The 22,543-nt window shown below is 37.2% G+C and overlaps 1 protein-coding gene across 1 annotated transcript in view; it reads left to right on the top strand.

The window, feature by feature from the left end:
• The first annotated feature begins 1,796 nt into the window (after window positions 1–1,796).
• SLC26A7 (solute carrier family 26 member 7) overlaps window positions 1,797–22,543 on the top strand; it is a 58,985-nt gene continuing 38,238 nt past the window's right edge. Inside the window, exons 1-4 of the mRNA XM_070942132.1 lie at window positions 1,797–1,989; window positions 9,134–9,244; window positions 13,190–13,362; window positions 20,411–20,575. Of these exons, the coding sequence (XP_070798233.1) occupies window positions 1,797–1,989; window positions 9,134–9,244; window positions 13,190–13,362; window positions 20,411–20,575 (642 nt within the window). The remainder of the gene's footprint in view (window positions 1,990–9,133; window positions 9,245–13,189; window positions 13,363–20,410; window positions 20,576–22,543) is intronic.

Here is a 22,543-nt window from a genome sequence, read left to right as displayed (position 1 = left end):
GCACTTATAAGCAGTATCCTGAATAAGAGCTTCCTATAATCTTCTCGGATGTCCTTACCACTCTCTGTATGGTCTTTCTGTCTGAGGCACTGCTGCCATCAAACCAAACAGTGATGCGGTTTGTTAAAACACTCTCAGTTGTGCCTCTATAAAAATTGGCAAGGACAGAGGGAGAAAGATGTGCTCTCCTCATCTGATGCAGGAAATGCAGACACTGGATGTGCTGAACAACACTCCAGTGGTTTGAGTCCAGTTCTGCAGGACAGGGTGAGTTCCTATCTCTTGTCCCTAGCTCTACCGACCTACCAGTTTGAAAGCATTGTTTGAGAGAGAGAGAGAGAGAGAGAGAGAGAGAGAGAGAGAGAGAGAGAGAGAGAGAGAGAGAGAGAGAGAGACATTTACACCTTGTGATAATATATTTCTCCTGATTTAAAACAGAACAGGTATCTCCTATGGTGGACAGTTTCAAGTTAGAAATACCTCCAGAATTGACAAGAAACAGAGCATGGGCTAAAACACTAAAAAATGAACCCTCTTATGCAAAAAAATCTTTCTTGAGCATTTCTTTAATCCCCTCCCATTGTTATACTGAAGTTGCTTTTCTGCTTCACAGAGTTGAAGCCAAAATAAATAGGGATGCCTGTTATCTTCCATACTCAATTATTTTTTATTTTCTGATTTCTCTCTCCCAAGTCACAAGGAAATGACAGGTTGTTCTTAAGGTTGTTTCTTCCCGATCAGCTGGGACTCAGGAGGCAGAAAATAGATGGGGGATGGGGCCAGTCAGAGGTGGTATTTACCGGTTCTCCGAACTATTCAAAATTTCCACTACCAGTTCTCCAGAACTGGTCAGAACCTGCCGAATATGGCAAAGTCAGAGTCAGATTCTGGCATAAGGTGACTTCTTGTCCTGGCAGCTTCTGAAGCAGCTTTTTAAGCTGTTCCCTTATTGATACTTTAATCAGTGGCAAGTATATATGCATGGCTATATTAGTATTGAACTGGTCAAGATCAGAGCACCTGACAATTCCTTCATAACAAGCCCTTTTTAAAGCAGCAAGAACAGGCCAAGTGAGAGTTCATCTTTTCTGACCAAATGACAGCAATCACCTTGTCTTCATTTGGCTTTCTCTGCCAATTTACCAGAGAAACTGCTGTGCCTTTTCACAGGTATCAACTGTGCCAAGAACAAATCTCAACTCTTTTTTTCCAAAAGAGAATGCTTTAAGTAGCCTATCATGTTGCAGGAAAGGAAAAAAAATCCAAGAAAACTGGATCCAGCTAAAGTTGCAGAATATGTTTAGTAGCATTGGAATTTAATGCACTGATGAATCTTTGCTATGGGCAGAGACAGGCAGGTTTGTTTTTTCTCACAGTAACAGGTTTTTTTTAAAAAAATAATCATTGGCAAGAAAACTCATGTCTAGCTGGGCACTTCCTGATTACATTAGCATAGCCCATCCCACATCGAACAAACGCCCAGCACAACCTCATTTTAATTCTGGATCCACGCCAAAAGCATAAGCACTACAGTGAATATAAGGAGGAGAATGATTGCAAAGAGAGCCATAAACTGTAATAGCACTGGGATATATTTCTGTACTAATGCTGTCTATAAGACTTTAGATACTTACACAGTTGAAAATATACTTAGCAAGCAAGCAAATGGGCTGTGTTTCTCTTGTGGTCTGAAACTATAATCTGATAGAAGCTTCACACAAATCTGGTGCAATTCCATAGAGGTGTTTTTTTCTTCTTCACAGAAAAAAGGAATATACAAAGGGAAGGAGGAAAGCATGACAGGAGCAAAGAGGAAACAGGAAAATGCCATATGGAGGAAGATCCATGCCTTTCGCTACAAAAACTTCAAACTCTGGTGTGTAAGCAGGCTGCCTTTTTTGGAGTGGGCACCACACTATTGTTGGAAAATGGACCTGCTCCCTGATATAGTTTCTGGGATGATGTTGGCAATTCAACAGGTGACGCAAGGTACTGTGTTAAAAACTGTGTCAGTGACTTTTATTGTTTAAATTGAACTGCTGTCGCCTAGAAAGTAGAAGTTCTGTTTGCTTAGTTATTATTTTTTTTAACGAAGGAGATGGGCACCTTTGCGTTTCCAAACCTCTATGTATGTCTTGAAGCATCTCCCATTATATTTATTGGGGCTTATTTTGCGATTTTAATTTTAAGTGGGAATAATTACTTTTGATTGTGTTAACTTAAAACAGTTTTATGGGTACAGTTTATAGTGTCCCCTATAACTTGCAAACAATGTTGATCATACATTTATGTGTACACATGTACACACCTATGCTCATTGTGGTGGTTGATGTGGCTTGTCTTTCCATTTCTTCTTTTCATATCTGCAAAGAGGTTTAGCGTTGTTTTTATAAAAGAAAGGCCCACTTTAATAATAGTTTATTAGGCAACCAGTTACATAATCTTGTTACTTATATTTTATTTGTGGTTGAAAAACTGCATTGTGCAACATCGAAAAGAAGATTGCAGATATCTAGCATTATGCCCTTTGATTTAAACCTTAGTGAAAAGACTTATGCTTTAGGTTGAAATTATTCTGAAATAGTGTTTGTGTGTGTGTGAATGTTGTAAAACACTGTTTATGAATATTCAGCATTTCATCCTTAATATAATTTTTCTTCCTCAAATTATGAAAGCAATAAAATAAAAAATTATTACGTTGAGCATTATCTGGTATCCCTTTGAAAAAGATAACCTTCAAGCCATAAACTTTTTGAGTGTAAAAGGCCAAGGTTGTCATGCCTTAATTTTTAATATCCTGAACTACCCTGTATCATCTTCTTTATGATATCTTTTCTTGGAGAACTAAACAAAGATAGCACTCCAATTCAGTTAATCACCATTGATAAGAATAATCCTGGCTTATATATAAGGCCATTTTTGTGTGTGTGCAGGTGATAGATCAAAAACTGCTACAATAGCTAAAGATTTCTCACATTATGGCATTTTGGGGGATTTCTGCATGGGATCACATATTAAAATGGAATATAAATCCTTCAGAAGCAAAGACTTTCTGATGGCTGCTTTTTTCAGACTCCTTAACAGCTTGGTCTAGTTTTCATTCATGCCTTGAAAATTATAAGCACTCCTTTAATTGAATTATTCTGCAGCTGGAATCATCCAGTTTGTGTATGTACTTGTACTTTTGGAATAATTAGTAACATCTGCATTGGCATGATTTAAGTTGAAGACCTTAATACTGTAGTACTATAAAGAATCTTGTTCCCTGATATATTGATATAAAGAATAGCACATTAAGTGGTGCTAGTAATGACATTTTAGAAGCCAACTAAAATAATGAGCTTTAAAAGAAAGGCACCATGGGTACTTATTTCTGTCCTTTCTGTGAACTTCCACAGAGCAGGATTTTTACTAGTTATGGCAGCTTTCCCCAATTTAATTCTTTCCAGATGTGCTGGGACTACAACTCCCAGAATTCTCAGTCAGTGAGAAAGGCACCAGAGGAATGAAAGAGTTAAACTTTAAAAAAAACGTATGTGATACTGGAAAAAAATGTGATTTCCTTAAAAACATAGAGACTGATTTATGTACTTAGATTTATCTAGTTCAGTGCTGTTTATTCTGAGTTTGTTTCCTAACCAGGTCATAAACATTCCCCAATAAGTGTTTTATATCATATGTCCCATGACATTGCTTTTTGTTATAAACCAGCCTATAGCTAATGCAACCAAAAGTTATATTTAGCTGCCCAGTTAGGAAGTAGCATGTTCCCTCTTATCCCCAACATGCGTTTTTGCTGTGAACTCAATTTAAAATAATTCAAATTGATTAATAATATGGTCATGGATTGGCATTTATCTAACTTTTGGCAACTGGGTTGCTGCTTTGGGTTATTGTAGGTACCAAAACATACAGGTTCCTTATACAAGTAGTTCTTCACATATGTCTGGTTGATTAATGGTTGTTCAACGTTATGATGGACATACCTTGGGGCTATTAAGACCTAGATCAAAAGTTCTGAAAGTTGAGCCTCCCTTGGTTATATGACTGCATTTTGAGCACACAGCATCACAGATGTATTTGCAGTTCTTTACAGCATCCTGCAGTCAGGTGACCACATTTTATGATGGTTGTGCTGAAAATGGGCACGTCCAAATTTTGGCAAAACCATGCCCATAGCAAACCATGGTGTTTGCTTAATGATTCCTGCAAAAAAAGTTGTAAAATTGGGATGGTCACATGACCAACCTATTTTACAACTGTCACAACTTATGACCTTACTGGGAAGACTCTGTTATGGTCATATGTTGAGAACTACACACACACACACACACACACACACACATATCAGGGGTGAAATGCTCACAGATCTGGCCAGATCGCCCAGTCCGGTAGTGATCTTGGCCATTAGTTCGGCGATCTGGTAATGATGGTGGAGCAAAGCTCCTCCCACCCGCCCGGGTGTCATTACTTCCTGGTTTTAACCAGGAAGTAATGTGTTTTTTACCTTCCGCGTATGCACAGAAGATTTTGTGCATGCACAGAAGGTCTGCGCATGCACATGATGTGCGCATGCATGCGTGAGTGAAGCGAGTGTGTGCACGGTGTGTGCACGTATGTGCGAGTGAAGCAAGTGCATGCGCAGGTTTCTAACCCCCAAAATAGGTTTTATGTTTGTAGCTTGTATTGTTTTTATTACTTTGGGGAGATGAGCAGAATGGCCTGTCTTTTGCTTCTGCCATGTGATGTTGCTGACAACAACAGTTGTTCAGAACAGAACTCACTAGTTATCAGTTGTTTGTTTCCATTTCTCTCTATGCTTCTTGCCAGGTTGCAGGCATAGAGATGGACATGGGATAAAGCAGGAGGGAGCTGTATAGCAGAGAAAGAGAACCACCTTGCAATCCCTTCTCTGCCCCTGTGATCTGTGAGATAAGTGTTTCTGAAATGGCCAGACTCTCAAGATCTGACAGGTGACTAACCTATTCAAAACATTCACCTACGCTTGCCTAACTGTGCTTTACCAGCCCTGTTAAGGAGAGTGAAAGGTGTTTGTTTTTCCTACCTGCAGTTGATGCTTGGTAGAATCTGCTAGTTGTTTTCCTTAACTTGTCCCACATTAAACATTTTAAGGATAGCATCACTTACTGGCCTCATTAATGAGGCAGTCTAGGGCTCATTCATTGGGACTGCATAATTTATTATCATATATATCTGTCAAATCAAAAACTGATGGATTGAAGAGTGCAATTCTTTGGCTGTGTCCTCTGACTGGCAATACACTTTACAGCAGAAATTTAGTTCCATCAGTTGCAGTCTACCTTTTTCGTTAAATCTGAAAATATCACGTGTTAAACCTGGGAAATTTCATGAAAATCATCTACTTTACCATCATATTGGCTATTTAATTGTTGAATCACATAAGTTACTTATATTTAGCTGTTACTCTTGAATGTTCCTCGCATGTACTTCTGCTAAACCAGGTCTCCCCAATGTTGTGATAATGAATATGATTTTTCTTACAAAAATCACTGACTATCATCCTGTTGAATTTGGCCCACTGTTCAAGTTTGTTGAAGACATACAGTATTAAACTCAGATAAGGTATTAAAGTGCTAGCTAATATAATTAGTTTGGTATCATTGAAATGTAATAAGCATTGATTTGATTACATCCTCTAAAGCAGAGTTGTCAAACTTGATTTCATTGAGGCCCACATGAGAGTTGTGTTTGACCTCGGGCTGGGGTGGGCGTGGCCAGGTTGGGCATGGCCAGCTCAACATCACTCATATTGGGGGGTACCTGTGGTGGCCCAGGCACTCTGCCAGCAAAAACAGGCTCCCGAGCGCCGCTTTTGGCTGCAATGGCCTCCTGCAACCCTCTGCCAGTGAAAATGGAGCTCAGGAGGGCTGCCCGCAGCCATCTGGAGCTATGTTTTCACTGGCAGAGGCACCACGGCCCGGTCCTTCACTGTTTCCAGGGCAGCCCCATGGGCCAGATCTAAGCACTCCATGAGCTGGATCCAGCCCCCAGGCCTTGAGTTTGACACCCCTGCTCTAAAGAGTTGGATAACACAAATCTGAGGATGGAATGCTGGGAGACCCCAATGGATATTTCCCAGAACCATGATCCAGAATGCAGGTTAATGAGCTCCTTCAGGATATTTTTTTTAAAAAAAACCAATTGTAAATGTACATATGCTGGTCTGTAATAACTACTTTATGCATCTTGCTCATCAGGATATCATCAGAATTTTTTCATATGTGTTATTGACATCAAGGAACATTGTGTCCATATAATTAACTTGGTCTAGTAAACTTGTAAAAGTCTAGTCGCTTGTAAAAAAAAGAGAAGGCAATCTGACGTGACCTATTATTGATAAACTCATGCTAATTCCTGATAATAATAATTTTATCCTTTTCTAAACATTCATAGATGTGGTGCTTGACAATTTATCCTAATAAATTGTACTGTAAAGATATTTAAGGTAATTGATTTGAAGTTTTCAGGTCTTCCCCTTTTTGGAATATTAGGATTATGTTTCTTCTCTAGTTTTCTGACATCTCACTTGTTATCTAGAGAATTCCAGCTGTTGATTATTAGATTACACCTTCCAGTTTCCCCAATGGCTGGAGTGTAATTTGTCTGCCTTTACAATTTGAATAGGGTAGCAAGGAGGGTATATCTTTATCAGTCTTGGCACAGAATGTGTAATATGTAAAAGCTAATGAACCACAATGAAAAGTTAATGTGGGAAGATGGAATTAAAACACCTCAAACATTAATTCTCAAATCTGTAACATAAAACAAGTTGCAAGGACACTCTCTTTAAGAGACTGGTAGAAATGAATCCTCTCTCCAAAGAAAATTGGTAATGTTCATGGGAGCAAGTAAAAAAAAAAAAACTGTAGAAAAACAACTTATTCATTTTGCCCCTTGTAATTAAATCTCAGTGCTTCAACTTTTCACATCTTTCCTGTCTGTCAAAGTATCCTCATCTGTTCTTGTCGACCACAGTCACGTATGTCTTAAGTAGTGTTTTCTCTGGTTGCCCTCCCAAGCCCTTTTCTGTATTAAAACAGCTCCCTTTCAAGTATTTCTAACCTGATGAACCATTGATTGATATCATCCAAATTAGTTTCTGAACACAAAGAACCATAGCCACCCACTATATTTCAAATTCTCTCTCTGTCTGCTGCAAATGTTGAGAAGCAATCAAACACATACAATAGTTACCTTTCTCCCAGCTTAGGCATGTGTTCTGCTAATGTAACTGGTAAAGAATTGAGGTTTAAGGCATATATTAAAGATACTGTGAGGTCAGTTCTTTTGCTTTCCTGGCAGAATTACGGAGTAGAATAAATATATTATTTTAACTTTTTTTATTATCATATATTATTTTACTTTTAACTAAGTAGATTTTTCCAATTATACAGTTCTATAAATCTCTGAACCATTTTCTTATCCAGGAAAAACTATACAAACTGTTCCAATAGAATGATAAAGGTAAATTGTTTGAGAGATTTGTGTTGTGGCATCATTGATTGAGCTATGATTATAGAAATAATTAATTGTATATGTTAACTTGATTGGAGTTCACTAGATTCTTAAACAGTTGTTTGACCAGATGTTCTGATTTGAGAATAAAATAGAATTGTTTTATATCTCTTTTTGATTTTGCTCTCAATCACCTTCTCCAACATTATAGGCTATAGGTGTCAGAGAGAGAAGTTTATTTTAATCCCCAGATTCCTTTGAAGCTATTCATTTTAAATAAGGGATAGAGTTCCTATCCCTGCTCTTTAGTAATTTCCACTAAATTAAAAGCACTTAATCTGTGCTTTCACAATAGAATTTTCTAGCAAAGGATTTAGTCATAATCTATAGGACAGAGCTCATCAGCTACCTAATGAACCTCTCTATCTTTTCTATCTCTTCTTATGGGTTTCTTAGAAAGCCAATGAATTTAAAGGCTTCATAAATTGGCAAAGGCATTATTTCTTGGGCCACTAATATACATGCTTGAAATGTGTACTTTAAAAAAAAATCATAGAAATGGATCATGTGTATTCATGAGAGCTTCATTCAATCTATATACCACTAAAACTCTTCAGTTTGTCTGCAAGGGGAGAAAGGATGCATCGTTGAAATTTTGAATTAAATTTCCTCAAATAGATTAATTTATAGCACGTGTCTAAAATCTAGAACCCATGATTGGTGGAACTGAAATGTAACCAATTTTATAAAATCCTTTTTATAATACAAAATATCATAAAACATTATGATCAACTCCTGATGTTTGATTGTGATAAACAATTCATCACTGACTACTTTCAAGGTAGAGGCATTTTTGTATATCTCCCTGAATTTTAAAGAAATTTTCCAATGGAGACAGTACATTAGAAATTCTGACATTATTGAAAACATTGAGGAATATGGTAAGGAAATATCTCTGAAATAATGACTGAACAAGACATGGGTTGTCTAGAAACTTCTTGAAATTTTAGAAGGTAAGGACTAAAAAGCTGGGGAATCATTTGAGTTAAAACTGGAGAGGAATATTCTCTGTAAATACTAGCATTTTTGTTAGCTCTGCTGGCTCTCTTATTCTTCAGTGCATCACCTGCAGGAAGTTAGGAATGTTTACATTTTTCTAAAATTGGTTGGATTAAATATTTAACGGTGCATTTCTATACTTGTCTACTCAAACAAAAAAATGCTGTTAAATTTAATTAGATATACTCCATTGGACTGAGCCCTAGCTTAAACTGAGCTTGGTTTTAACTGGATTTTTAAAATTGATGTCCTTAATGTGCACTAGTTGTTCAAAATAGAGCCCTGGTAGTACAGTGGTCTAAAGCACCCTGTTATTAAGACCAGCTGCCTGCCATTACTGCAGGTTCGAATCTCGCCAGGCTCAAGGTTGACTCAGCCTTCCATCCTTTCTAAGGTAGGTAAATTGAGGACCCAGTTTGTGGGGGCAATAAGCTGACTTTGTATAAATATACAAAAAGGATGAAGGCTATTGCTTAGCGTATTGTAGCCCTAGAAGGGAATTCTTCCCATCAGTTATGATTATATTTTCATAATGGCTTATATTATATCTTGTTCTCCAAATTTACCTTTTCTACAGGGCTGGCTTTTGCTATTCTATCATCAGTGCATCCGGTGTTTGGTTTATATGGATCATTCTTTCCTGCTATTATTTATGCCATATTTGGAATGGGTCGTCATGTTGCCCCAGGTAAGTTATTTCTAAGTCCTAGTGGTTCAGTTTGTGTACTTCCTTTACATCAGGGGTGTCAAACTCGAGTCATCACGTCGTCACGTGACATGTTGGGACTTTTTTCTCCTTCGCTAAACCGGGCGTGGGCGTGGTCAGCGCGTGACGCATCCGGCTCGCGGGCTGGGAGTTTGACAGCCCTGCTTTATATCAACATTCTTTCCCTTTTTCATCCCCCTTCTTTTTCCTTTTTCCTATTTATGAAATTTTGGGGGAAATATGTGAAACAAGTTTAAAATATTCAAAATTATATTTCCTTCTTAAAATTCCTGGAGTTGAGGTATAGGATTGCTATTCACTTTATATGATTAAGTCAATAGTAGGTTCATGAGATCCCTTATTTAGGTCTCTTTTTCCCCCCTTTTCTTTCCTATGAAGTTGTTCATATAGCTCAAAAGTGTCACTCAACGTATTAGCAGTAGATGCCAAAGTTTTAGACTGCGCTCTTACCCAGCCCTACTTAGAGATTGACTCTCTTGCTTACAGTGAATACAGTACAGGTGGTCCTCGACTTACAGCAGTTCATTTAGTGACCATTCAAAGTTACAAAGGCACTGAAAAAACTGATTTATGGCCATTTTTCACCCTTACAACCTTTGTACCATCCCCATGATCATGTGATCAAAATTCAGATGCTTGGCAACTGGTTCATACTTGTGACCGTTGCTGTGTCCCAAGGTCAGGCGATCCCCTTTTGCGACCTTCTGACAAGCAAAATCAACGGGGAAGCCAGATTCACTTAGCAACCATGTTACCAACTTATCAACTGCAGTGATTCACTTAACAACAGTGGCAAGAAAGGCCGTAAAATGGGGCAAAATTCACTTAACAAGTGTCTCACTTAACAACAGAAATTTTGGGCTCAGTTGTGGTCATAAGTCGAGGATTAGCTGTATGCTTTTCCACTGAGTAACAATCTTACTTCTCTTTTGATATCTTAGTTTGTTGCACTCTTCTTTTTTATTTTATTTTATGTATTCTAAAACAATGACAGTCTTCAACTTAATAATTAAAGACATTGACTTTTTAGAATGTGAAGCAGGCTTATTTCATAGAAGAAACCATCTGGTCTTAGTTATAGAAAACAATGGAGCTGGGTATGGTGTCATGTCTCCCATAATTTGATATGGGTTGAACATGATGTAGGAGGAAGGTAAAGAATTGTGTCTTTCTGATATTGGGGACGGTGTCTCTTCACTTAAAATGCAGAGCTGTATGGAACCTCACACAAAGCTGAAAATCTCAACTACATGCACATTCTCCTTGGTTGTTATTATGCTTTCTGAGAAGCAGTTGTGTTCTTTTGAGTAATTGCGTGGCTCTTTGCAAATAGCCTGTGTGCCAAAAGTGCATTCAGCATTACATTTAACAATGTGGGAGCCATGTGGTCTGCTCGGATAGCAACCTCCCATCCAAAGTACATAGAATTTGCATCGGAATGTATCCAAAGCATTTTATTAAAGCTCTCTTGCCGCTCACTGGCAAGCTGGATTTGAATTTTGTGGCAAGTTCCTTGGAAGTGATGATAATGTTGAGTCAGCAGAATACATGTTATGTAGTTATTTCATTTTAAGTGTAAAAATTGCCCAACTGGGACACGATGCACTATTGGTTTCATTAAAAAAGGCATTTATATTATCTTATACTTTGAAAAAATGTTGGAGGCACTTTGATTTTTTAAAGTGGTAAATATCTGAGTAGATATTTACAGATTCTGCTGCTGTTACAGTATTTAGTTTATATTTAAATGAAATAGGAATCAGCAGGATGAAAGAATTCTGTTGAAAGCCACGTTCTGAAACAGTAGTGGAAACAGATAAGCAAATATTAAGATAAGTTTTTAATTGCTATGTTTTCTTAAGTATCTGTTGGTTTGTTAAGGATGTGTTTGTTGTAAAAGTCTCAGATATAGAATAGAATTTTTTATTGGGCAAGTGTGATTGGACACAAGGAATTTGTCTTGGTGCATAAGCTCTCAGAGTACATAAAAGAAAAGATACATTCGTCAAGAATCATAAGGTACAACACTTAATGATAGTCATAGGGAAACAGTCAATATAAATCTTAAGGATACCAGCAACAAGGTTACAGTCATACAGTCATAAGTGGGAGGAGATGGGTGATAGGAATGATGAGAAGATTAATAGTAATGCAGGCTTAGTAACTAATTTGACAGTATTGAGGGAATTATTTGTTTAGCAGAGTGATGGCGTTCGGGAAAAAACTGCTCTTGTGACTAGTTGTTCTGGTGTGCATTTTGAGGGTAAGAGTTGAAACAGTTTATGTCCAGGATGCGAGGGGTCTGTAAATATTTTCACAGCCCTGTTTTTGACTCCTGCAGTATACAGGTCCTCAACTGAAGACAGGTTGGTAGTAATGGTTTTTTCTGCAGTTCTAATTATCCTCTGAAGTCTGTGTCTATCTTGTTGGGTTGCAGAACCAAACCAGACAGTTATAGAGATGCAGATGACAGACTCAATAATTCCTCTGTAGAACTGTATCAGCAGTATATATCAGAGATGAATAGGCCTCTGGTCTCAGGGCTATACAGGGGCTTCAAAATCCTTGACTTTACTTCTCAATAACTTTAAGAATTACTAAATTGTAACTGTTTGACTAGAGGAAGGAAGGAAGGAAGGAAGGAAGGAAGGAAGGAAGGAAGGAAGGAGATTACAGAATGACCATATTAATGATATTTAATTTTAAATAAAGCAAATATAAATTAAATTAAATCTTTCTATTACTTTTTTTTCTACAGGTACCAGTTTTCATAATTTTCAGTTAGCATACTCGTTTGCTGTGCTATAAAAATTGTGCAGTTAATAGCTCCACCCTTTAGGAAGGGACCATATAAGAAGACATTCTTGCATCTATGACTGATGGATGCAAATTTAGTCCATAGAAAAGGGAAAGGTGTGTTTTTCAGGCTAAACTATTTGTCCACCTTGGTCTGTAGTGTGTGCCTGAACCCTCTAAAAACTGAAATAGAAGTCTTTTCTGTTGCATGCTGTTTTTTTTATACACACAATCAGCAACTGATTTCTGATGCAAAGAACCAGTTTCTACCTATGGTATTATAAACTATTTCTTTTCTCCTTATTTTATGCTAATATTTATGCAGTCTAGACCACTGCTGGACATCAAACTATCCCTGGAATTTAAAAAAAAATTCAGATAAGCTTCAGCACAAGGATTGCATATATATGCAGTCATATGTCTCATGTATATACAAAAAAACAGTGAACAGTTTGTTGCCTAGAATTTGTATAATGTACAATGGAGTTCTCAATATGGAAATGAATGCTCACCACAAGAGGAAATGTATAAAGGTGATGTTTGCAGAAAGCAAAATGATGATGATGTTATTCATTCAGTCTTGTCTTACTCTTGGTGATTCTCTGAGCCAGGTCTCTTCACATCTTCTGATCTTTGCCCTACTTCTACGCTCTGGCTGGCATCAGCTCTGATGGTGGAAAGAAAAATATGCCAGGAAGACTTAGTGCTTAGGATATCTGGATATAGCTATGGCATTCTGACAATAATTAGAATTCAATCAATCAGTTAATAATTCAATATCACCGTATCTCACAACTTTCAGAAGTTCAAAATGATTATAAAACATAACATGTTCAAAGAATTCAAGTTCATATTAGAATTAGTTGGACATAGTCTGGAATCATAGGACTATGGTTTATTTAACCATGATTTTGTTAAATGTGCCATAAATGAGAAAAGATCAAACATCATCATAATAAGACATGTTAAAATGCAGAGGTTGGGTTCACACAACATGTCATGTCCAAACCAAGCAAACTGAATCATGGCTTAGCTGTAAAGTTATTTCTTTTTTCCTAAGCAACTTAGAGTCATCTGATAGGAAATGAAAACTTCTTTCTTCTTTTGCAGGAACCTTTGCTCTGACCTCCTTGATTTCTGCAAATGCTGTTGAGCGTCTTGTTCCTCCCATAAACACCAATTTCACTTCAGACAATACATCTGAAGTATTGGGCTTATCTGAGTTTGAGATGCAGAGGATTGGAGTTGCTGCAGCAGTTTCACTATTAGGAGGGCTGATTCAAGTAAGTTTTTCAGAATAGCTGAATTTTATAAGTAGAAAAGTACGTAGTTCTTGTACTAAAATAGCAATAGCAATTAGACTTATTACCGCTTTACAGTGCTTTGCAGCCCTCTCTAAGCAGTTTACAGAGTCAGCCTATGGCCCCCAACTTCTGGGTCCTCATTTTACCAACCTCAGAGGGATGGAAGGCTGAGTCAACCTTGAGCTGATGAGAATTGAAATGCCGGACTGCTGGCAGCGGGCAGTCAGCAGAAGTAGCCTGCAGTACTGCATTCTAATCACTGCGCCACCACAGTTTCCAGGAGAAGCAGGCCAACATGGAAGGATGTATTTCCACATGATTTGGGATTATATTTCACATATTCTATTAAAACATTATTTAATCATGATTTGTAATTTAAGTTGAAATTGATTTGTTTCACTTAACATGATAAATATAAACATGGCATACAAATCACAGTACTTAGGTTTTCACAACACACTGATTCAAAGTTGAACAAAGTCTGCTTGGTGGGAGTAGATAATCTGTGCATCCCAGAGGTTAATAAATGATAACTCTGCCATTCTTAGGGAAGATAGCCAATGATGAGGTATGATGGAAGCTGTAATTCTCAATATCCCAAATGCCTCAGCTCTGTATATTTTTAAGCCAATTCTCTGGCTTAGCATGATTTGTAACCCACAAAGGAGGCGACTGTGTTTGAGAAGAAGTGCTGTATTAGCAATGTTAATTTGGATGACTTTTGTATATGAAATGAATGGAAAAGACATCTTCTCCTTCACCTTGCATAGTAAATATTAGTGTAGTGTAGTGATGGCGAACACTTGGCACGCATGCCAGAAGTGGCACACAGCTGTTGCCCCAGTTCAGTCCTGCTGCGCATGCATGTGTGCCTCCCGCCAGCCAGCTGGTCTTCAGGTCTCTGTCGCACATGCACGGGAGGCGGGGTGCTTGCGGGGCCCTGCACATGCATAGGCGGGGTGGGGTGCATGTGGGGGGCCCGCACACGCATGCACGGGGCACATGCGGGGTGCATCTGCATGCGTAGGGGTGGGGTGCATGCACAGGGGCCGCGTGCGCATTGCATTTGAGGGGTTCGGGCGTGCACTTTGGGCACTCAGTCTGGAAAAGGTTAGCCATCACTGGTGTACTGTATGGCTGCATGTTCCACACTTACCATGCACAGTTTCATAAAAAAAGTCAATCATCTCGGGCTTCCGGTTTGGCTTCCGTCGCCATCAGACGGTCTTTTGAGACCGCCAGCCCCGTCGCCCGTAAAGAGCCACCTTTACAGCTGAAAGGCGGCTCGAAAAACTCCATTTCCTTAAGGAAATGTGAGACAGAGCCGGCGAGGGCAGGTAGAGCCCTCTGCGAAGTCCACAGAGTTTTTGTTTTACTCTTGGGGATGAAGCAGGATGAGGCTCCCTATTTTCGCTCGCCGCTGCTCCGGGCTTCAGGAGAACTCTGCCTTTTTGCAGAGCCAGGCGATGGGACCAGACCAATTAATGAAACTAACAGATCATCTGAACAAGTAGGAGGAAATCCGGATCTGGGATCCTAAGTTGCAAGTATTTCTAACCCTAAGACTGATTTTAAAAGTAAAGGAGAGTGAAAGGAGGAAAAAAGAGAGTTTAAAATGGCAACTGGCTGAGGCTTGAGAAGAAAGCTGAAAGCGAAAGTCCTTCCGTTTGAATAGTTTAATACGTTACAAAGTATCTAAAACAATAGCGCTGGCTAGGAGTGAAGAGAAAAATTCTTATTTTATGCCTCTTCCTTCTTAGAGACTTGATATTGATATTGTTTGGAGAGAAGTCTTTTTCTTTAAAAAGGGAAAAAAAATCTGTTTGTGTGGCAGGATGGCGTTAAAACTGACAAAGCCAGATAACCAAGCTGTGGGGGGGGGGGGCTCCCCCATTTATAAACCACATGAACAAGTTGTGAGCTTGCAGATGCAGAAGAATGGCTTTACAGACCTAAAGGAATTTGTACTGGAGGAGATGGCAAGACATGATAAGATTGTGAATCAGAACCTTGAAAATTTCAGACAGGAAATTAAATAGTTGGTTCAACAAAAGTATGATATCCTGAAGCAACATTTGAAAAGTTTCTTAGATGTAATTATCAGGATGGATAAAGAGATCAATTTAGAAATAGAGTCTAAAATGAAGGAAGTTGATCATAAGATTTATAACCTGGACAATAAAATACAAAGAATTGAAAATGATTTAATAATGATTCAAGAAAAAAGTTCAGAAGCAGAGTTTAAAAAGTTTAAAAAAATAAAGGAAGCTGACTACAAGACTTACAATGTAGATAATATAAAACAAAGGATTGAAAATGAAGCCACAATGATGCAATTCAGATTCATGGAATTTGCGGTCAGAATTAGGGGAATACAGGAAAATAAAAGACAAGATTTGAGAAAGGTGTCTGCTGAAGTTCTGGCTGGGATTTTAAAGGTTAGTCCTGAAGAGATATCCTGCAAGATTGATAAGGCTTACAGAGTTAATTCTTGGGTGGCAAAGCAAAGGCAGCTGCCTAGAGATGTGGTGATCTACTTTACTGATAAAGAAATAAGAAATGATATCGTGCAAAAGTCTTTTAACTCCACTCTTGAAATGCATGGAAGGAAGATTTGGATATTTAAAGAGCTGCCGCCCAAGATGTTAAAAGATAGAAAGGATTTTGGATTTTTGGTGACTGAGCTAAAGAAACAAAACATCCCATTCAGGTGGGATGTTCCAGTTGGTATAATATTGAGATATCAAGGAGAAAGATATCAACTAAATACTGTTGAAAAAGCGGAAGAATTTTACTACAAGGTTCTTAAAATGGGTTCAACATCTCCATGTATAACACACGAGGGGAATGAAGAAAAGCAAAATCAACAAGAGATTGAAATTCAGGCTAAGCAGATGGAGGTGGAGGTAATGGAAAAACAACAAGTTACAGAGGCCTTTGTGGATGAGCCGCTTTTGGATTCTCCTTCAGAGGTCACAGTTGGACTAGCTATAAATACAAGAGAGGCGGCTTTGGATTCTAATGTGATGACTTATCAAATTACAGACCAGCATGGAAATCAATCAGTTGATATACAACTCATAGAAAGGAAACCAGGATGGAGATTTAAGCCACAAAAAGTTAAGAAAAGAAGAAGCAGGTCCTACAAAAATAAAATTTTTTAGACTAAACAACAGAGTAATGCCAGTTACTTAAGAGACAATTGAATATATGAAAATATAGTTGAGGCAAAGTATTGGTTTATACTATTTTGAGGAGAGTGACAGATCTCTGCAGTGCTGTACTTTTGGGATGTGGAAGATGGCCTTAAATTGAGTGGATTAACTTTCTATTTTGGACTCTTTGACAAATGGATTACGTTTATGCTGAGCTACAAGGCAAGAGAACTATGGGATTGGAGCATGCAGAAGATCTGGTTGTTACCCTAACATGGTGGTTGGAATTAATAATCTAGATGAAAGACATTACAAAAGATACTATATGGAATATAAATATAAAGTCACTCGGGTGGTTTTTTATATACGAAAACATTTACTACTGATGGGGGCAGATGGTAATTGAAGATACTGAACATACTGTTGGAACTAGAATTTCATTTTCATTTCATTTTCATTTTATTAGATTTCTATACCGCCCTACTCCTGAAGGACTCAGGGCGGTGCACAGCCAAACAATAAAAACACATACAATACAAAATTTAAAAAATAGAATAAAATCAAATTAAATAATTTTGGCCCCGACAAAATTAAAACCCCAGAATTTGATGTTACCTTAACATGGGTGATGGAATTAACAATCCAGTTGAAAGACATTACAGAAGATATCATATGGATTACAAGCTTAAAGTCATTTGAGGATTTTATTTACATATGGAAATATTTTTTAGTAGTGTGGGCAGAAGAACAAAGATATTAAAAATATTATGTATGGTAGACCTGTAGGAAAGTGGGTGGAGATAGGTTAGTTTACTGATTGTTTAGTTTAAGAAAAGGGATGTTATGTTATATTAATATACGTAAAAGATTTGAATTAAGAGATATATGCATGGGGGAGGAGGAAAAGGGTAGATTATGAGTTGAAATTGCCAAATTAGGATTTATTATATAATTTTACAGCTGAATGTTACTTTGAAATGTATAGTATAAGGGGGATATAATAATATTGTTAGAAAGAAAGGGTCAGTATATGGGAGGTGGAGTAAAAGGATGGTAAAGTATTATATAATCTGTTATTAATCTGGGTTTTATTTTGGAGAAGCCACAGGGGGAGGGGAGGGGGAGGGGGGATTAGGGAGGAGGGGGGAAAAGGGGGGAAAATTTGTATTTGAAAAACTTTTTCAATAAAAAAAAAAGTCAATCATCTCAATAACTCTAGTGACTTTGCTTATATCATTTATAAATAAGCTCAAATAATCAGTTGCACGTATGCTCTCATATCTGGAAATGATAATTATGCTTCTTCCATTTTCATTCCATTGGGTACAGATCAGGGGTGAAATGTAAAATGTGTTACCACCGGTTCTGTGGGCGTGGCTTGGTGGGGGGGGTAATGTGACTGGGTGGGCGTGGCCAACTTTTTTTTTTTTAACTTTTCAAAGCATTTTTTCTAATGCTTTGAAAAGCCTCTGGCAATCAGGCAACAGCTGGGATCGCCAGAGAGGCTTTTTAAAAAATGCCTCTCTGTGGATCAGGCAACTCAGCTGGGATCGTCAGAGACTTTTCAAAGCATTTTTTTTACCACCTCTTTGGCCAAGAGGTTGCAGAAAAAAATTCTTTGAAAAGCTCTGAGGATCTCAGCTGAGCCACGATCATCAGAGGCTTTTTTTTTTTTTACTTTTAAAAGCATTTTTTTGTCAGAAAAAGTTGTAGAAAAAATGCTTTTAAAAGTAAAAAAAAAAAAAAGCCTCTGATGATCATGCGATTCAGCTGAGCATGGTGGGGGGGGGGAGCACAGGGATTTTTGCTACCGGTTCTCCGAACCACCCGCCGCCATTGCTACCAGTTCAGGCTATCCGGTAGAACCAGGAGCATTTCACCCCGTACAAATTCAGTCTTTAAAAATGTGAACATGTAAACGATGAAGAATAATTTGTATTGCTAAATGTTGCATGTTTATTTTTAAAAGTCTATGGCAAAATAGAAATGTGTGCATGGATCATATCCATAGTGAATTATTGGAGTATTCCAGTTTTGTAATGAAAATGATTTTTATACAAATCGTATAACATATTAAGCGAGTCTCAGAAGCTTCAGCTTAAATGCTTTCTTTCTGATCAGTTAGAGGCTTTGCAAATTATACAACATCCAGCTCAAATCATCGATTGAATTATGAAATATTTGGGAAAAAAGTGTACTTGTGTAGGCACCTCTACATTGGTTTCAGAGGCACTCAGTTTTTCCAATATGAGAGTCAACTGAATCACCTTTGAATGTAATATCTGAATGAAATGTTATTATAATAGAAATTGAACATATATTAGCAGTAGACCTGGCAATCTTTTTTGTTTTCTATACTAGCTCCTGGTGTGTTTAACTTCTCATTACTTGCTGATAAATATTATCAGAAAGAAAATGTATTTTATTCTCACTGAGCACGAACACAAAAACTAATCAGTGTTTTTTGTTCTAATCTTTGTTTATCCAATGGAGAAATAACACATGCTTTTGAATTGACCTACACTGGGTACGGAATTATGGAAATCTTTATTTCCTTTCAGAGTTTTATTCAATCTTTCTTCTCTCAGCAGTTTTGGTCTTCTTCTTTTTATCTCACTCTGTTTTTTTTCATCAGCTACAGTGCATCTTCCCAGAGATTTCCAAAAGTTGATAGCACACCATAGTTTTTAACGCAGCAAAAGAAATTGTTAAACACATGTGATTGGAGAGGGATCATATTCACTAATCCCTGCTGATATTTGTTTTGGACATCATTTTCATGGTTAACCTTGTTATGCGAACCTGATCAACTGCAGCTTGTATCACAAATCATGTTTTAACTGCTCATTGCCTAGATAGCCCAATGTACAAATGGTAAATGATGTTTTTGTTCTAAACGAAGGCCGATAGCCAAACTTGTCGAAATGTTCTGAATAGCTGCATTCATGCTCTGCTGAGAGTTTTTCTTTTTAAGTATCAAATAATTCAAGAATGGCAAAGATCAGGAACAAATCCAAGCTGCTAAAGCTCTTGACCTTTATTTCCCAGACTATGATCTTCATATTTTAACTATAAACAGATAGATGGAGGATTAAGTGAAGGATGCCGTATTTTTCTGGGAGTCGTATCACCTGTCCAAAATATTCTAACTTTCGCTTTTTAATGGCTTTGATTATTTCCCTTTGCTTTCCCGGGCAGCTTATCACCTCCTCATTTGTGATTTTGTTAACCCTATCATTATCTATTGGATTATTTATGACAGTTGTACTGCTCGTGGTCATATGATCACCATTTGTAACCTTCCCAGCTGACTTCTGACAAGCATAATCAACAGGGGAAGCAGATTCAATTAAAACTGCAATGATTCATAAAATGGGGCACAACTCACTTAACAATGGTCTTGCTTAGCAACAGAAATTATGGACTCCATTGTGGTTGTAAGGATTACCTGTATAGTAACTTTTAAGGGTAACCCGTGTGACTTCTTTGGCTTAATATTTGTCCTATCCACAGAGCTTATAATGTTTGTACATTTGAATAACCTAAAGTCAATGAAGACAAATGGCCAGAGTCAGCTATTATAACTAACCTCAGCACAGAGCTGGATGGTAAATTCATTTGGGGAAAATATATATATTTGTGTAAACACAAGAGAGATAGCATTTAATAAATGTATGAAAGTTAACATGGGTTGAAAGGCTATTCATGGGTGCAATGAATAATGAAATAACTTCTACTTGATTAGCTCATGGATCTTTCTCATCTGCTATTTTTTTTTTTTTAAAAAGAATGCAAGTTAGCATTTCTCGTTCCTACATTAGAATCAGTAACTGCATCTGGATGCAATCTCTATTATATTTCTGGTTTCTCAGGTAGCAATGTTTATGCTACATTTGGGCAGTGCTACCTTCTTGCTAACAGAGCCAGTGATAAGTGCAATGACAACTGGGGCAGCTACGCACGTTGTGACTTCGCAAGTGAAGTATCTCCTGGGAATGAAAATGCCATATATCTCAGGACCTCTGGGATTCTTTTATGTGAGTATATCGATAAATGTTTGTTGTGCTGTTTTGCTCATATTTGCATGCTTATTAAAGTTGCAGGATAAACTCTAAATACTATTGTGACTTTTTGGATCAGGCCTGACTCTGTTATCCCTAATTGAAGTCAATTCTGGATGCAATTCTAGGTTTGTTATCTGATGCTATCTGGAACTTGCTGTGAGTTCTGAAGCCTAGCTACATTCTACTGACTAGTCTTCAAGATGACTAAATTGACTTCTTATTTAGAGAAAAGACAGTATCTATGTTCACTGTTGACTTTATAGACTTACTGAGTCTTTATAGACATTTTGCAAGAAACAGAAAAAAACATGATTTATCATTTTAATGATTAGAAAAAAGAGATAATAGAAAAAAAAGAGTGATTTTTTTTGTTGTAATCATAGAGTAGGAGATAATTTTAGATATAATTGCTGTAAAGAAAATTGAAAGCAACTTATTTCTATTTCTTTTCATTCTCTAAGAGACATACAGGTGCTTAAGAAATATGAAATATAAATAAATAAAATTCTTATACTTTATACTTTTGGCTTTTTATTTTTTTCTTTCTTTACTTTATGTTAGTTCCTGTTAGTTTTTATCTTTGTCTCAAAAGACTTAATAAAAATTATATATATAAGAAAAGAAAAATATGAGTTCATTAGCCTGGCAAGTATCTTCCAGATAGATACCACACTTACATGGGAAAGGATCATGTCACATCCATTTTTCAAAGTAGCTGTTTCCAGCTGTACTTGGCTATTCAGAATGTTGAAATATGCAATATTAAAAATAAAGTATACAACTTCCAAACCAGCTTTTTCAAGACAAGGCATGGCAGGATTCCACTTGACAGCTGAAATGCTGTGTAGCACATTTTCTGAAAATAAGAACAAGCTAAATAATATATAAATAATTCTTTAAAAGTGAATGCTCATATTTAGGACCTGATCTCTTATTTTTCTTACGAACAAGTTTCTGAATTAGATGATTCAAGATTTAGATTTAAATTATGTTTGTAAAGCAATTTCATTCTAAATCGGTGTTGCATTTGCCTGCCAAATGTTGGAGAAAAGCACTTTTTAGCAATTTAATGGGGGCTTTCTGCCTGTAAAATTGGATTTGTCAGTATAGGTTCCAATCTTTTGAATAAATCTGTTTGCTTTGATAGCTGCACCCATTTAGAACTTCAACCTTAATTGCTTTTCTTTGCAGTTATACTTTTTGGCATGCTAACTCTATGATGTCATTTGTATGTCTTAGTATGCACTATTCAATGATGTGGCTGAATTATATAATTGTTGGAGCTCTAATGTGCATCTCTGTTGGGGGTGTACTCTGCCAATTCAGTCTTGCCATGTTCATCAGCCACTGCTTCATCCTTCATCTGTTCAGAAAATCTGTTTGAGCTTTCCATTCCAAAAATAAACTTTGATTTGGGGTCCTGTGATGAATTTGCTTTTCTTTGCTGATTGGATGAATGTCACATGTCTACATTAGTTTTGAAAATGTTATCTATGCAACAGGTGATTCTTTTTGTGCTGCTATGACGATCTGTTGACTTGATTATGATTTAATTAAATGTCAACAAGGAACATAAAAGAACTTTATTGTCCTTTGGTCTCACCAAGTGTCTTCCTCAAGAGCCTTATTGCATTTTTGTTGAAAAGTCCAAAATTCTCCACAACAACTTGCATGGGCTGACAAAGAGATTTAATCCCTCTATAATTCAGTTCTGGAAAACTAGAAATGGCAGTCTCAGTTTCTTTGTGTTGTTGGACAAGGGCAATGGCTAATAAGAAGAGTAAGCAGTTAAGCTTGATGGTAGAGTTCACAACAACCTGAAACCCACCAAATTACCTTTTTATTTGTAGAGGTTATTTTCAGTGGAATTATCATTAGGACTCTCTAAGTTCATTTTACAGCCATTTGTCTGGATTGGTATCGTGTCTTCAGTGAGTTGGA

This window comes from Pituophis catenifer, unplaced genomic scaffold, assembly GCF_029215685.1.
Source record: "Pituophis catenifer annectens isolate HBS135680 unplaced genomic scaffold, rPitCat1.0.hap2 SCAF_3, whole genome shotgun sequence".
NCBI classification, from domain to species: domain Eukaryota; kingdom Metazoa; phylum Chordata; class Lepidosauria; order Squamata; family Colubridae; genus Pituophis; species Pituophis catenifer.
Note: the sequence above shows the minus strand (reverse complement) of the source record. Positions and strands in the feature narration are given on the sequence as shown.